Source organism: Labeo rohita, chromosome 16 (genome assembly GCF_022985175.1).
Source record: "Labeo rohita strain BAU-BD-2019 chromosome 16, IGBB_LRoh.1.0, whole genome shotgun sequence".
NCBI classification, from domain to species: Eukaryota; Metazoa; Chordata; class Actinopteri; order Cypriniformes; family Cyprinidae; genus Labeo; species Labeo rohita.
The window spans coordinates 16029496-16047317 of NC_066884.1; the positions used below are offsets into that span (position 1 = coordinate 16029496).

Here is a 17822-nt window from a genome sequence, read left to right on the forward strand (position 1 = left end):
ACTGAGAAACATGATCCAGTGTTAAATATTTGCTAGTTGTCAAAAGTATGTGAATCTTTGCTTTAAGTGTCTGTTGTGACCCCTTTTTGAAGCAATAACTGCAGGTAACGTATTCTGTAACCGCTGATCAGTCCTGCACAACAGGTTGTAGGAATTTTAGCCCATTCTTCAGTACAGAAACACTTGAACCCTGTGATACTGGTGGGTTTCCTTCTATGAACTGCTTGCTTCAGGTCCTTGATGCAGCAAAGCAGGCCCAAACCATGATACTACCACCACCATGTTTCACAGATGGAATAAGGTTCTTATGCTGGAATAAAGTGCTTTTCTTTTTCCAAACATAACACTTCCCAAAACGTTTTATTTTGGTCTCATCCGTCCACAAAACATTTCTCCAATAGCCCTCTGACTTGTCCACATGATCTTTAGCGAACTGCAGGCCGACAGAAGGCTTTTTTTTTTTTTTTTTTTTTTTTTTTTTGGAGAGTTGTGGCTTTCTCCTTGCAACTCCTCATGTGTCCTCCTGATGATTGCATCCGATGACCCCTTTAACACTGGACCATTTTCTCAATAAATAGATGACAAACTATATATTTTTATCTCATTTGTTTGATTGGGTTCTCTTTGTCAACTTTCTGATTACCTTTTTGGTCATATTTATGCAGAAATATAGAACATTTTAAAGGGTTCACAAAGTTTTAGGCAGCACTGTATTTCATAAGTCATATTTTAAGGACATTATGGCACAATGCAGGCTACATATATACGTACATTATATACATACACTATTATAATAATGGGGTTGTTAATAAATGAATAAGATAAAGTCTTCTACAAATCTACAGAAAAGACACTTACTGTATAAACAGTAAAGACTTTGGTTTTTGCTATGTCATACTGCTAATAGGTTCAAATTTGGTGGAAACCAAATTCCATAAAGCTGGAAATGCACAAATATTTGACTGCTACATTTTTCAGAACATTAGTCAGTGTCATATGTTAGAGTCACAGTGAATGTGTGGCATAGGTCAACAACACTTTGGCCTTGTTCACCTTAAACATACAGCCTAAATAGAATCAGACCAGCTCAAACCAGACCAGACCAGACCACAATACCACTTAAGACTAGTATGGACCTGCTGCCTGTCAATCACACTTCACAGAATAAGGTCAGCAGGTTTACATTCATTATGAGGATTTAGAGTAAAATCCCTCCACAAACATGCTGGTGTCTAAATCTACGAATTAGCCGTCCATAATGGCTGTACCTGACACTTACTTAGTAATCTTCTATGTAAACTGTTATTTTAACCACTTGCTTGGAATTCTCACAGAGTGTAACAATCAAAACACTGCTAAAGGTAAAACGAAGACAATAAATTTTAGAAACTTTTTCACTTATTTAAAAATTGCACCAGATTGTATTTCAAAAGCCATTGAAACATCAGCATTACCACATAGTACAAAATGTGCAGTTGGTTTACTAATGTAACATAGTTCAACACTTTCTTCTCAAACATCAACACAATCTTCAGCAATATCTGTTGTGCGTCCTTGGCGTATAAGCTTGCGCAAAGGAAGGACATGATTTGTATTACATTTACATGTGCTCAGAACAAATGACCCAGGACGGAAGCCTACATAAGAGGAAAAAACGTGAGCGAGGGCCAGAATAAAGGAAATCAAATGAGATAAGATGAATTTATTTACATTATGTATGCCAATCCACTGCCTACCACATGTGACTTGTGAGTTTTACCTCATGCATTTGTGTACATAGTACATAAACCAAGGAACACTAAATCCAAGAAACAAGTCAGGTGACTCAAAGGTAACAGTCAGTCAGAAAAATATTTTTCTCCTTGACCACGAACTGTTTAACCATTTAATCAGAAGACCAAATGTGAGAAATGTTTATGAAAAACACAAATTATGCATAAAACCAGTCATCTGAGGGGTCAGAGGCTGGCACGTTTTTTTAGTGCGGTTATGACAGCACGTGGAAGTGACATGTTTTCCACGTGGAATCATCCTGTGGAGGAAAGGTCACAAACCTGATGATTCAACAGTGGTCTACCATGACTATTAATTTTTCTGTTCGCAAGTAACCCTAGAACATGAAAGCTAAACACTACTAGGAACGATATAAAAAATAAGGAAATGACAAAAACTGTGATAAAGTTGAAGAGCTTTATCACATCACTGATCAAGCAGGCCAACCAGCTGCCTTGCAGAACATGTGATGAGATCATTTAGATGACCTGTGTATGGCCAAATAATAACTGTTAAAATAACTGTTAGGAAACACTATATGCTTCACACAATAAGCACAGTAGCAAAAATAAATAAATCTCAAACTAAAAATATGAATTAAAAAAAAAATAAGTACAGATTACTAACAAAACTCTTTTTAAGATAACATAACCGTTATTTAAACGCCAAAAGTTTTCTATTAAGTTCTTTATAGATCCTTTCTGCCTGCTTCCTTTATAACAATAAAGTACATGCACCTCCTTCTATTGTTCCGCATTCTGAAAAATCAATAGACAATACATCTAACAAAGTGGTTTCTAATATTACATGCAGTCCGGATATGCCCATTGTTTGTACACACTTTACATTAACTAGCATTATGTTCCACTGGATTTTTCCCACACTAAGTAGTCCATTGTATAACACAGCAGTCTACAGTCCTTTATTCTGATTGGCTGAAGGGCGTTCTAATGTTTTTTAATAACTGCACGGCTGAAGTAGTGCAAGTTGATGATTTTACAGTTCCATATTACTTCGCAAATTTCTATAACACCAAAGATTCACAAAAGGAACTACATAAAAAAGGAAATAAAGAAAACTTTGATGAAGTTAAACAGTTAAATGTTCGGTAAATGATCAAGCAGGCCACCAGCTTCCCAGCAGAACATGTGATGGCATCATTTGAATGCCAACAACTGACAACAAACTTTTAAGTGGTAGTTTATATTGTTAAAAAAATATTTTAAATAAATCCAGCACAACTGTTTCAACATTAATAATAAATTAGCATATTAGAATTATTTCTGAAGGATCATGTGACACTGAAGACTGAAGTAATGATGCTGAAGATTCAGCTTTGCAATACAAGCATAAATTACATTTTAAATTATAGCTGCAACCAGTGTTGAAAGGGCCCTCGCGCCCGGGCTCACCACCACCTGGTGGCTTTAGGAAAACGGTGGGCAATATGCATTTAAAGTGGTGAACATAGAAGGAATGTGTGATTTATTTATTGTTTATTATGTCATTTATATGTGGTGCTATGACTATAACTGGATATTGGCCTTTAGATGTCTTCAGACCAGGACTCTTACCAAACGTGAAGTTTGGTGCAGACTGGACATTGCATGTTTAAGTTAGTTTAAGTAAGTTAGTTAGTAGCAGGTGGTGCTATGATTATAACAGAATACTGGCCTTCAGATGTGTTCAGGCTAGGATTCTTATTGAACATGTGAAGTTTGGGGCAGATCGGACATTGTATGGCTGAGGTATAACACCTTCTATTCCGATGGCGAAACATTTAAATTTGTTGGGCGGCCACAGACACACCCTTTAACGAAAAGATTTTCACAATTTAACATCGCAAAAGCCTTTGGATTAGACTGACCAAATATAATGTTGATGTTATATGAGTAGTTCCAAATGCGTAAAACATCCAACACTTCCTGTTGCCAGTAGGTGGCGCTATAGCTGTAAGTGAATATAGTATAGTATATATATATAATATAGTATAGCTATAATATAGAATATAGAAAATGGCAAAAACGGCACAAAATAACAAATAACAGACTTCCTGCTGGGTTTCGGACTTCGTATCGGGGGACTTTTTGTACGTATTGGTGTGTTACATGTGTCTACCGAATTTCATACATGTATGTGAAACACCGTTGAAATTTTATAGGTGGCACCATCAAGCCTTTTTGCTACACCCACTTCTGAAATCTATATCAGATGTAAATTTTTACCACTTTTGGCGTGTGCAAAGTTTCATGAGATTTTGAGCACGTTTAGACCCTCAAAAATGAGATTCATTTCGGAGAACAAGAACCTGAGCAATTCCAATAGGGCCTCCACACCACCTATATTCATATAGAAAATTCTGCCTTGATGAGTATAAGAAACATTAAACATCTTATTGATCCCAAACTGTTGAATGCCAGTGTATATTACTTAAGATAATACAAATTTGCTGTTATTTAACTATCAAAGGTTTTGATGCTACTTCCATACTGTAGGTCTTTTCTGCCTGCTTCCCTATATATATATATATATATATATATATAACACTTCAGATGTACTGACTATATAATAGTCAGTACATCTAACAAAGCAGTTTCTAATGTTACATACAGTCAGGATATGCACATTGTTTGTACTGCATTCTTTACATGAACTAGAATTATGTTCTAACTAAGTAGTCCATTGTATAACACAGCAGTCTAGAATGCCTGATTCTGATTGGCTGAAAGGTGTTCTAATATTTTTTTAATAACCACTTGGCTATAAAACATTACAGTTCTATATCACTTGGCCAATTTATTTCAGTTATTTTAAAAAGCCTAAGGGCCTACAAGAGCAAAATATGCACAAAAACACTGGCCAAGCTAAAAAAGCTACCACAAATGACTGTCTTTTAACCTCTCACTAAAGATACTGATACTGTTGTATGATATATAAAATACATAAAACAATCCAGGATTTCCACAGAACAAAATTGTACAGATTAATGCATGTGTTGTTACATGGTTTTACCTGTATTCCACTGAGTTTAACAGCCATGTGCCGCCTGGCTCAGGTAACCACAGCAGGTGCTGCCGCAGAGAGCTGGAGGATCAGGTGAGGCCCTGTGTGTGTCATTACCATAGTCCTCATTAGACCCCACGGATGGCCTGTAACCAGACACGAAGCCAATCTGAGCAAACAAGCACACTCACACAAATATTATCAAGCCTAGACAGAAAAAACAACTATAGACTTCTTTCTAACGAAGGACTGCTGACTTTTGTCAGCAGAACCTTTTTCAAATTAGCTAAGCAGATGAAAAATTCTTTATCTGATTTTCCAGCAGGATATCCTGTGTCTGTAAAAAAAGATGAAAATTCCTGTACAAGATGTTTTGATAAGCAAATTCCTGGCTTAAAGAGTTAAAGGGGTAGTCCACCCAAAAATAAAATTGTCATATTTGACACTCATTTTAGGGACCATCAGTAGAGTTCCACTGCCTTGCTCAAGATTCATAACATTTCCTTCTTTAACTGGCCTTTTCTTATCAAGGGTATGGGACACACACATGCAAAGCATTTAAGATATTTCCAGAATGTCAATGCATAGTGAATCGACATTCCACTATAGGAACATTTCCTGTGACCTTTTATGGGCTGTGGATTCACTTAGGAAGTGGACATTACTGTGTAAATCACTAACATCTGCTTTGCCATTCAGCATTAAAAAGTGACTCATTGTACGGGAGTTTAAATCACAGATCATGTGACAGTCATGATGTTAACAACCATTACTTCCACATTGGAAACTGGCTACATCCAGTACCTTCAGGCAAAAAGTACAGCAAACAAAGAGATTGAGAAATCTACTGAGAAACTTCCTCTGCATATAAGGATCAGAACACCATGACAAATACTGAGGTCATATTAACTACGTCATGCTTCCTGATACGCACTGAAAGCAAACGGAAGTCATATTTGGTGCCAATAGTTGTTTCTCGGAATAAAATGATTTAAGGCAGATTATGGTTGACAAAATAAAAATATATTTCAAGCAAATATCACAGTCAAGATACTCAGTCATACAGATTATCACTATTACCAGTGGCTGAAAGGTTTGGTTACAAACCCTTTATGACAAGACAAGCAAGGATTTTGTACATCTATAATGAAGTGTTAATATGCTTGTGACCTGTGAGTACAGTGTGATTCATCAACGTGACTAAGCAACACAATCAACTCTTTGAAATATGACACATCTTTTTCACCCTGTAAATGCTGTACACATACATCAGTGAGTTTCATTGTGACTGCCAAATTTACTGAAATATTTAAACTTTTTCTGCAATGACAGTGAATTAAAGCACGCACAGGAATGATCAGTTCTTAAACATTAACACGTCTGTTACATTTAAATGTAGATGAAAATCTAGAAAACCTTTAACGCTACAAATAATCAGCCAAATAAGACACTTTAGGCTTTACCTAGCTACATATTTAACTGTTCAGGGATTAATCAGATGCTTAAAATAAAAAATAATTAATTTGCAGTTTAAAAACAGTACATTAACAGAAAAAGGTCAATGACCATAACTACTTCTCAGTGTGTCCAAAAGGTGAACCTGCAGGTAATGAAAACATTTAGCAGCCTTGTGGTTAGCTATCATAGTCCTACGATAGGACTCAAGCAAAACCACCATAAGCTTTTAGGTAAAAGCTTTAAAGCTCACTTATCAGCTAAAGCCAGCACCTGAAGTCATGTGCATTATCGCAAAAGAACATTTCTGAAACAAAAAGTGACGTGTTGCACTACAATGGCTAATTACAGAACTTTTATATTGTGATTGCAACAAGTAATTGTGAACTTCAATGTATGCTATCTTTTTCAAAACTGCCAATTTAGCCAAGTATATATTGTTTTCTAGCATACAGAACACTGCTGGACGTGTAATGACAACTCAACATGTGATTCTTGTGTAAACAGCACACAAAAACTGGCATTGAAAGGTTACCTGCACACACAGATAAACAACTCAAGAGCTAAACAGCTGAAAATTTTACATTTTACTTTTTAATAAAAAAATAGTTTTCACTTTGAACCAGCTTTTATATACAGTTGACAATCCAAAAAAAGAAAATATTGAAAACAAAAAAGCAAACCGATTTTCTTATACGTCCGGGAAAAAAAAAAAAAATCTGTTTGCATAGTCCTTTTTGTTTTTCCAATATTAGTCACAAAGTCCATTTGGATTCACCGTATCAAATAAGCAAGTGCAGCTCCAAAAGTTGCCACGCTACCAAGGGTTATCAATGCGTTTCTCACAGCGGCTTCTGTATCCGGGACATGAAAAAATTCCACAAAGCCATCCTAAGGAGAAAAACATACACACGTTAGGAAATCTCAAAATAAGAGCATATGCAATCCTGTCATGGGTAACAAAAACACCAATAACAACAACTCACCCATGCTTTGTTTTTGAGCAGCCAGTCCCCTTGGGCTGTGAGAAGATATGAAGAGATCTCTTCCCCCACCAGACTCACACACTTGCTAAGTCCTCTGTCATTCTGATGCTTGCATACCATTGCCCCAAACGTCAGCAGACTGGCAATGCGACCCCAGTTTGTGATGCCATCGCTGAAGAGCTCTGTTGCCACGGTCTTGATAAAACTCACATCCTCTCCTTGCAGCTCCAGATTTAATCGAGCAATCATACCTGCAAAAGTGAGACGTTAAAGGCCACTGCTGATTCACAGCTGTAGTAGCAATACGTGGCATGAAGTGGCGCAACCTGCCAGGCCAGGTGGGAGTGTGTTGAGGAGGGTGAGGCCGCAATAAGAATCTTTAACAATATTTACCCTGCTCTTATCAACCCATAAACATTATGAAACAAAGCGAAATGAACGCCGTAGAGCGTTACTTGCTTAAAAGGAAGCGAGAACTTGTGAAATTACCTTTGTAGGCCAGTTCGTGCTTCACCGCGAGACTTTCCACAACCCGCTTCATTGTTGACAGAACTGGTTTTTTTCCGCTTTTAGAATGAGGGAGTCCTGTAAAGTTCTTCAAGAAAGCGTCAATAATCTCTCGCGTGTCCATTTCCAGAGCGGCGTGGCTGGATGTGTAATCATTTATTTCCTCGCAGTCCGTCTCAGGCGAGGATGGTACCGAGCCCTGTAGACCGTTCCCTGTGAACGGGTTCTGGGGTTTCAGTTCTGGCATTACCAGTGGTTTGCGAGCAAATCCGCCCGAGCTGGTATTGAGAGCTGTTATTCCAATGCAGGACTGCCAAAGGCCGTTGTCGTCTGAAGCTTTACTCCCAGGAAACATGTTTGCAAATTCACATTAATGCTATTAATCCAATTTATCCTCGAAAAATATGATGGAAAACGACGTCCTTCAAAACTCAAACTACTACATTTTACTTTTGCAAGGCGGAAGCGTTTGGGAGTTTCAGACTTATATAGAGTCCCTCCAGGGGAGGGACTTTCTGTCTGTCATGTTGACCAATAGTTGACGGAAACACGTAGCTTGCGCTTTTGAAAGGTTGGGAACAAATGGTTCAGCACGTAAAAAGCGCTTCGCTCGTATAAAGCATCCGAATCTCTGACAATGAGAATATTTACATCCTCTTAGTAAAACTCCACCGCGTTTGCATTAGCAAAGGCAATAACATTAAAATTATATTTCATGGTATCATTAAACGTCAAAATGTTTCACGGCTGTGTGCTTGGTAGGATTAACCATTAAACCATTCGGTTTATAAACGACTAGCGTTAGAGATGTTCGTGAAAATAAGATCTGTGTACTTGTGTTTGGGTTTAAAAAATTCCAGCCTATGTTTTTCTTTTCTTGTTCCGCCCATTTCAGCTTTTCAAAGAGTGGCGCTCCCCCTAGTGAGAAATAGTTGTAGAGCAGAATTTGTAGGATGGAATATATAACATATGCAAACCATAAGCAGCCAAAGCTTCAGCTTTCTCACGGTTCAGTTTTTATTCATTTTTGGGGGGGTTTAAAAAACCCGTTTGCAGTTTTGCAAACAAGACAGAAACTGGCACATGGGCACCACACTAGATATTTTACAAGAGACATATGCAGACTTCAAAACAGCTCCAATGAAAAATTATTATATTATGATATATAATTCATTCGTTGCATCGGTGTTGCGCTTTCTTTTATTGTCTGTACAATAAAACAAGGAACTGTCGTAAATACTCCTGACAAATGCAATTCATACATTTGATTTGTATACATTTAATAATGCTATGAAGCGCAAAAAAGCACACAAATGTGTGTATGCAATTTGTACAGTCAATTTACTTACACTAAAATAGAAATAAGTTTTCAATACCACAAAAGTAAACACTTTAGACGTTTTTTCTACAGTTTAAGTCAAAAGTTTACATACACCTTGCAGACTCTGCAAAATGTTCATTATTTTACCAAAATAAGAGGGATCATACAAAATCATGACCGGTTATTTTTTATTTAGTACTGACCTGAATAAGATATTTCACATAAGACGTTTACATACAATCCACAAGAGAAAATAACAGTTGAATTTAATTAGTTTCGTGGATTTAATAGTTGAAAACCTTTTGAAATTTTTCTTCTGGAAAACATGTAAGTATCTTCTGCAGCTTCCGAAGGGCAGTACTAAGTTTTAAAAAATATTATATTTAGGCAAGATAAGAAAAATGTTTACATTTCTGGCTCTTAATGCACTGTGTTTCTGAAGCATCAGTGAGCATTTGAACCTTCTGTAATAGTTGCATATGAGTCCATCAGTTGTCGTCAGTGTGAAAAGATCTCAAAATCATACAGCCATTGTTGCAAAGGGCTCAAATTCAGAAAAAGGGTGAAAAACCACAGAATTTGTGGGACCTCAACATTTTTTCTGATGAACAGCAGGCAGTTTAACTGTTCAGGACAAACAAGAGACTCATGAACAACTATCACTGTGGATCGTTCAACTTTTAATGGGGTCATTTTTATATATTATATAACTATTAATTTTTCTTGTGGACTATATGTAAACATCGGTTATGTGAAATGTCTTATTCAGGTCAGTCCTAAATAAAAAAAATAACATACATTTTGTATGTAATTTTGTCAACTTTTGACTTCAACTGTAGCTACATTTCCTTAGAAAAAAAAAATAACAAAAAAAAAGTACCACTCCGTGTTTTTGCTATTAATGTAAAACTTTATTTGAAGTTCAGACATAGCTCCAGTATTCATTTTAAACATCTATCTTTATTTCGTGATTCGCCATCCTTCCATGTAAATATAATTGTAAGAGACCAGATGACTCTGGAAACTTCTGGAAATCCACTTTCAAACACAAAGTAATTCAAGCAAAACATCTGCAACAATAAAGAATATAGAAATGGGGCACAAAAATAAAACAATTAAACAACAAATGCTTCATAAAGTATGCAAAGAATACATCCTTGTGTGTCTACAGAGAGCTTCTTAAGTTGTCGATTTAGAGTTACTATGTAGTTACCATGAATATCACATTGCAGTATAGTGGATGGTTTTCAGGTCAAGACTATCTGAATTTAATCCTACCAATTAAAAAGCTTTCTTTAATTACAATACAAGCCTCCTTAACCCAATATTTACATTTCTCACACTAGAATCGATGTTATTCTTCTCAATATGTTGCATCAAAAAGCAGAGAAATTCAGACACACAATATTAACAAATAAAAGATAAAACAAACGTTGTGAATATCGGAAAGACAACCGAGACAGATAATGCGAGACAAAATGCACAAATATGACACCAGATGCACAGTTTGACTATTTACAATTTGGCTGCAGCACAAAATAAGATTATCTCCTAGCATTGTGCAAGAACGCATTCCTCAAAGGAAACATTGTACATCCACACATACCATCAAGTGACAAATACTAAGTGCAAGACCATCATATTTCCCTGATGTATTGCCAACTGCCACCAGCACCTCAACCATACATGAAAAAACATTCAATCCCTTACATGTAATTCACCTTTTAGTGAGACTTACACAATGATGGTACAGTAATTTTTTTGTTTACCAAGTATAACATGCATTCACATACATGTTTTTGTTAAATTCGCATGGCTAAACACATCATCAGGCCACATGTAGGCGAGCATGTGGTTTTCGTAGGGGCAACTCGATTAGACTATGCAAATCCTGACTTAGACACCTGGACCGACTGGTCTACATTTGCTCTGTAAAATTGTCTATTCTCATACTAGGACTCTGTAAGGAGTGTACAAAGTCTTACAGCCTGGAATAAATGAGCTGTTAAGATCCACTACAAAGTTTCCAATGATTTACAACAGCCCAGCGCAGACTTCTTCAAACTTTGAAGAAGCTACAGATGATAACTGATTTGTGCCCTCTGAAGGACACTTTGCTAAATGATGAGAAAAGAGTATCTTTCTAAAGACCACAGAGGAAAAAATAAGTCACAGGATATAATACTCCCCAAAGTCATTTGAATGTTGGTTTGAAACCTGATAATAAGCTGAATATTAAAGCAATCTATGGGTAATGTTTTCTAATGCTTTTTATATATTTAAAAGTACTTTACAAATATCGAACCAAAGGTGCTGCTCAGTTCTGCAAATTTCCTTCCACACCTCATTCCTCAGCAAACACGTCGATATTTATGACCAAATCGACTCATTTTGTTAAGACGGACAGGATGATTGCGTCGTCGTTATTGTTTGCGTCACACTACATATGCGTCGAATATCACAAAAATGAATCCCATTAATAAATACACTGCTGTTAGTGTACATAAAAGCTGAATGACTCCAGTTGCCCGTAAGATTCAACACATATAGCCGCTACTTTCTATGAACATACTTTATCTCTTAACGCATGCTTTGTGTGGTGACAAGATCATTTTCTTAAGCCCCTTTCGTTATCATGCCACATTCAAAGACCATTTCTGCTCTTGGCTTTATCAGTGAATTGCAACATTCTCTGTTTACACCCAAAAGCTGCGATTACAATAATCTAATCAGCCTGATTGGAACCGCTTGCTCAGATCCTACCATGAAAGGTGAAGGCTGAGAATAGTACAACAATCCAGTCGTAAGCAGCTGTTATTTGGTTCAACTGAGCCATATTTAGAGGTAGAAGAGTGGATGAAGGCTATAAAGCTACAAGCCACTCTTTACCAAATTGCTCTGACCACTTGCTCACTGACTTCTTAAAAGAAATTCTCATAAAACATTCATTCATCTGTCATTATGAATGGTAAGAGGGCTGCCAATGTACATCTGGGGCCAATGGCTGTCAAGTATTATCTATATAGAAAACAATGCCTTCTAAAACAGTCTTAAATCAAATTTTTTGATACTTTTAAAAGCATCTTTTGAACAGCATTTTCTGAAGTCTTCAGGGGTTTGTTCATAATTTCACTGATGTACAGGGTACTTAGAGTAAAGTGCATCATGCTCCACCGGGGCCTGGAGTACCGAGGATTTAGTTTATTCCTACTCTATGTGGGACACTGAAGAGGGTAATAGAGCTGGGTTGGTTAGACCTACTGAAGTGAAATGAAAATGACAGCAAAACTCTACACCCAAATGAAAACGAATAAAACAAAATAAATTGTTAACCAGTCCTGATGAAGCTGGTCTGGCGGGGCTGGGGAGGTGTTGGAAGTTTGGTAAGAGGGTTTATTCAAAACCTATGGGTGTGTTAGCCAGCTAGTTTACTTGTAACCAGTGAGGACTTTCTCTGAGGAAGGTCTTGTGGGGTTGGAATGTGATCCCCGGTGACGATGTTCTTGTCTGGACCGGCTGCGGCAGGCAACTGTTTGTTCTTCATCTTTGCCTTGGCCATGTTGTAATCTCCTGAGTCAAAATACTTTTGCTGGAGACAAAAAAATATGCTTGATTTGAATCATATTTTACACTGAAATTTTATGGAATGACACAAAGGTCTTGTTTGTTTGGCTATGTTGCAAGCACCTCAAAATACTATGTAAAATGAATATGCCTTTAAAAACATGTATTTTTTCAGCTGAAAAAAGCATGTTGACATCTTTAAGCTTACTCCTTTTTGCAGTCTCTTCATCAGGAAGTCAGAGCCACCTGGCTTTTGACCCAAGTTGGGATACTTCGCTTTCAATTTGGCCTCCTCCGTCCGCACTGGGTTTGAGTTTGTGTCCTGGGATTCCTGAAAAATATTTATTGCGACGTGTATTTATTAGATATTAGTAGAAAAGCTTTTATAGGAAAATTCTTATATTTGCACTGCTGTTCAAACGTTTGAGGTTAGTCAGATTTTTTTAAAAGGATAGTTTACCCAAATAGGAAAATTCTGTCATTAACTACTCACCCTGATGTCGTTCAAACCCGTAAGACCTTTGTTCATCTTCGGAACACAAATTAATATATATATATATATTTTTTTTTTTTACGAAATCCAGGAGAATGGTATGTGGTAGGACCCTTTATGTCTATGGAGGCTCAGAAAGCTCTCGGATTTCATCAAAAATATCTTAATTTATGCTGGATATGAACAAAGGTCTTATGGGTTTGGAACTACATGAGGGTGAGTAATTAAGGACAGAATTTTCATTTTTGGGTGGACTATCCCTTTAATGTTTCTGAAAGAAGTCTCTCATGGTCTTCAAAGCTGTATTTATTTGGTTAAAAATACACAAAACATTTGAGTGCTGGGCAACGATTAATTGCGATTAATCGCATCCAAAATAAAGGTTTTTGTGTACAAAATATGTGTGTGGAGTATACTGTGTATTATGTACATATAAATACAGACACATGCATGTAAATATTTATGAAAAATGTTCTTTTCAAAACATTCTATTATTTTGATTTGGATTATTATTATCAAAGTTAAAAACAGCTGTGCTGCTTATTTGTGTGTTTGATAATTAGAAAGTTCAAAAGAACAGCATTTGTTTTTTGTAACAAAGTGTTTACTGTCATGATCAATTGCATCCTTGCTGTTTAAAAGTAATATTTTATGTAAACAATCTATATAAAAAACTGGAAAGTTGTTTTCCTTTGTGTAGTTTTACTACTATGACTATAAAGAGGAAGCAGGAACAAACCAATAATCAACACTCATCATTCAAAAACTAATAAATCTCACACCCACAGTACAAAAACACAATGATAAAAAACCCTTTCATCAGTTTATCATTGTTCCTGTAAATCCCAAAAGGTGCGGTCACTAATTTCAGAGCAAAGGTACAGCAAGACGGTTTAGCTTGACTGAAATTCCCAGGTGTTTTCTCTGACTTCATTATTGGATATGGAAACTAAATTCTGGTTTCAAATTGAATGTAAGCTAAAATAAACAAACACCACGTCAGGAAATTCTGTCACAACTGAGGCTATTCAACATTCAAATTCAGACTGTGTGTAAACATCTTCACATTTCTGTCTTGTTATGGTTTAAAATGAATGTTTTGAACAGCCAGATTGGTCTTCAGGTCTTACAATAGCACAGGAAAGCAAAACATAAGATTACAGAAGGTTACAGAAAGGCAAATATTTGAGGACCTGCATATTACAGAGAACCTCAGTTGTTTGGTTGCATTTTGAATCATCCTCTGTTTTGCCCTAAGCTGAGGAATCATGTGGGGGTGTGTTTAGACTGAGGCCTGGATAATTGTAAACAACATAAAAGCAGCCTTTAGAGACGGGTAATGATATAGACTGCAGTATAGGCCTAGATGTTTAAGCATGCTTCCATTTTGACTGCATGACTTGAGATAAAATCATTTTTTGCAAATGACTAGACTGTGTATCAACAAGAAGCAGATCTTTAATGCATGTCATGCTGGCTAAAAGACACATAAATTTGCATCCAATTGTAGCACAAAGCAGGTTGCCGAAAAACAGGTTTGTAAATCATCATGACACAGTAACTAATTCTACATGCTACACCCTAAGAGTCTCTGTGTGTCACAAATCATTCATAAAACAGCCTTTTAAAACACAAACACAGAATTTAAACAGTTTCCAGTACTTTTTCTCCCTAATGATGTTGATCAAAACTTTTTGATCAGGTCTAAGGAACATAAAGCAAAAAAGTTGTTTCTTCCAAAAGGTTAAAACTGTAGTTTATCATACTTTTTTCCTCCACTGACTGCAATTTCCACACACCGTTTGGCATTAATAAACAAAAAAGACCTGAAGAAGAAACACACTCTTTTGATTAAGTCCAATATGCTGATTCACTAGGATCTATAACAAGTAATTTATGACCTGCTATATTCAGCACCACCTGGAAAAAGTGCACACAAGACTATTAAGTTCCCCCAGTCAAAACTACTCTTAAAACTGCATGCTCTTGTTACTCCTGTGTCCTGAATCTCGCTTTCTCATGGATACATGTCATTTTAGCACAAAATTGTCAATAAACAATGTGTTTAAAAATGTCGTCTGATTTTTAATAAATTGAACATGACTCCATTAATAAATATAATAACTATTACACTCAGGTTATCATAGTTTGGCTTGACAGCATTATGCGGAAACATGAAAAATGGGCGCCCCAGTTATTTTCGTTCACACAACCAAACTGACACCATCAGGTTAGAGTAGGTGTGACAAAACTAAAAGTGCCAAAATGAACCAATCAGACGCTGTTATTTCATGACGTCTGAGCCCACCAACCAATCAAAAGCAGGCTCATGCTTGTGAAATGCTCGTCTATCACCTTGTTCAACTCATGCAGGTGACAGTTTAAAAATCAAATTGCAAAGAGATTTCTGTGTTAAATGTGTCGATAAGCAATAAGCAAGCAACCATACTAATATAACAACACTTAGGCGTAATGACATTATAGTGGATATAACTGACAGATACCACAAGAGACTGCAGCGAGCGAGGCGCAGCCCGATTGTAATCCCCACCTGAGTCTCGTCCATCTGCTCCGACTGCGTCTCCGTGTCCTGGTTATCTGATGACATGGCTGTTCGGCGTTCGCTGACCAATAAATCAATGTTTTTAAGTGTAAATTTTGCTGTCTATACGTGCCCGATCTGATCCACCCACGGTGTTCAGTATCAAAATGGCGTTCGCTGCAGTGACGTCACTCTGGAGGACGGTCACGCAGTGGACGAGCCAATAAGAATCTGCCTTGATGTTTGAAAGACAGGAGAATCAGCCAGTCGATTTCCAAATATCGTATCAAAATACGTAAGTGACCAATGGTAGGCTACAATGCCTTTGCGAGCTCACACAATAATAAACATTATATATGGCAACTGAAACTGTTAAATGGTGTTAAAATCTACAGGAGACGTTTATAAAAAAATATTAATAAATGACAGGTTTTCAATATGGACTATGCCTGAGACAATACTGTTATGTAGGAGAGACCTTATAATTACTATTTTTAAAATAGTAATTATATGGCCTAGGCCTAAGCAGAGCTGCCTAAGTACTGTAGACTTTATTTACAATTCATCATTTTTTTTTTTTATAAATTCAGAGAACACTGACAAGGGATCACATACAAATACATAAAATAATGACCAATAGTTCTAAATTAAACAAACGCATACACATTTATAATAAAATAAAAATTGTTACAAAAAAATCAAATATGCAATAAAAAATCAAATATGCAATAAAAAATCAAATAAAAGAAACAAATATATAAAAACCTCTTAACAGATAATGTAAATGTGAATGACATTACAGAGACATTACAATCAGATTAAAACAATCATACACAAGGAAAGCATCTAAATGCGTGGATTTTCTTTAATACTTCTGTGTAATATTTCAGGAAATTCATAAGTCATGCATTGACATTTAATGTGAATCTGCAATCCCCTACCCCAAATGTATTATATTTTCTCTTCACAACCCCACTGTGTTCAAGGCTTGACATGATCGTTATTACTTTTAACAATGCGCTGATTATCAAAATACTGTATTTTAGGGTTGTCAAGTGATTAATCGCGATCAGTCGCATACAAAATAAAAGTTGTGTTTACATAATATGTGTGTGTGTGTGTGTGTATATATATATATATATATATATACACATACATATATAAAATGATTAATCGCATACAAATTAAAAGTTTGTGTTTACATAATATGTGTGTGTGTTGTGTATATCAATTATATATATATATATATATATATATATACACACACATACATATATAAAATGATTAATCGCATACAAATATAAAATGTTTATTAATATGTGTACAAATTAAAAGTTTGTGTTTACATATATATATGTGTATGTGTTGTGTATATATATATATATATATATATATATATATATATATACATATACATATATAAAATGATTAATCGCATACAAATTAAAAGTTTGTGTTTACATAATATGTGTGTGTGTGTTGTGTATATTAATTATATATATATATATATATATATATATATATATACATACATATATAAAATGATTAATCGCATACAAATTAAAAGTTTGTGTTTACATAATATGTGTGTGTGTGTTGTGTATATTATATATATATATATATATATATATATATATATATATATATACATATACATATATAAAATGATTAATCGCATACAAATTAAAAGTTTGTGTTTACATAATATGTGTGTATATTAATTATATAGATGTATTTATATACATACACACACACACATATATAAGTTATATAAATATTTTAAATATAAATATATGATTTTCCTTAAATATATACATGCTTTTATTTTGCCATTAATCGTTTGACAGCACTACTGTATTTTTGAAAATATTGTTTCCATTTCAAATTAGCCCCATACCATAAGTGTGAAACATTATTATGTATTAATAATTTTTTTTTTTTTTGCTTTCTTGTCACAGAGTCATACAAACTTTATAATTTTTTATGTCAATACATAAAATCAGTTGACAAAATGTAGAAAGAAAAAAAAAACGGTACCCGAGGCTGTTTTTCAAATGAAGAACTTTTCTGTTTTCAAAATGGCTTAATTTTATTTCTGTATTAATTAACTTTACATGAGCCAGTGTGTGCTTGTTTATATGGTACTTACATATAATTAGACAAGAAATAATAAGAGAA

At 35.4% G+C, this 17822-nt stretch overlaps 3 protein-coding genes across 4 annotated transcripts in view; all 3 read right to left on the reverse strand.

The window, feature by feature from the left end:
* vps72b (vacuolar protein sorting 72 homolog b) overlaps positions 1–6785 on the reverse strand; it is a 30399-nt gene extending 23614 nt beyond the window's left edge. For both annotated transcript variants that reach the window (XM_051131418.1, XM_051131419.1), the window contains exon 1: positions 4786–6785. The gene's annotated coding sequence lies outside the window, so the exon portion shown is untranslated. The remainder of the gene's footprint in view (positions 1–4785) is intronic.
* Positions 6786–6935: 150 nt separating this feature from the next.
* Positions 6936–8197, reverse strand: mcl1b (MCL1 apoptosis regulator, BCL2 family member b). The gene is made up of 3 exons (XM_051131422.1): positions 7707–8197; positions 7218–7468; positions 6936–7122 (listed from the first exon to the last, which is right to left on the reverse strand). The coding sequence occupies exons 1-3, from the start codon at positions 8077–8079 to the stop codon at positions 7006–7008; spliced, it is 741 nt and encodes a 246-aa protein (XP_050987379.1). The 5' UTR covers positions 8080–8197; the 3' UTR covers positions 6936–7005.
* A 2866-nt stretch (positions 8198–11063) lies between these two features.
* Positions 11064–15822, reverse strand: ensab (endosulfine alpha b). The gene is made up of 3 exons (XM_051131720.1): positions 15654–15822; positions 12818–12940; positions 11064–12634 (listed from the first exon to the last, which is right to left on the reverse strand). Exons 1-3 carry the CDS (start codon positions 15708–15710, stop codon positions 12461–12463), a joined length of 354 nt encoding a protein of 117 aa, XP_050987677.1. The 5' UTR covers positions 15711–15822; the 3' UTR covers positions 11064–12460.
* Positions 15823–17822: the final 2000 nt, after the last annotated feature.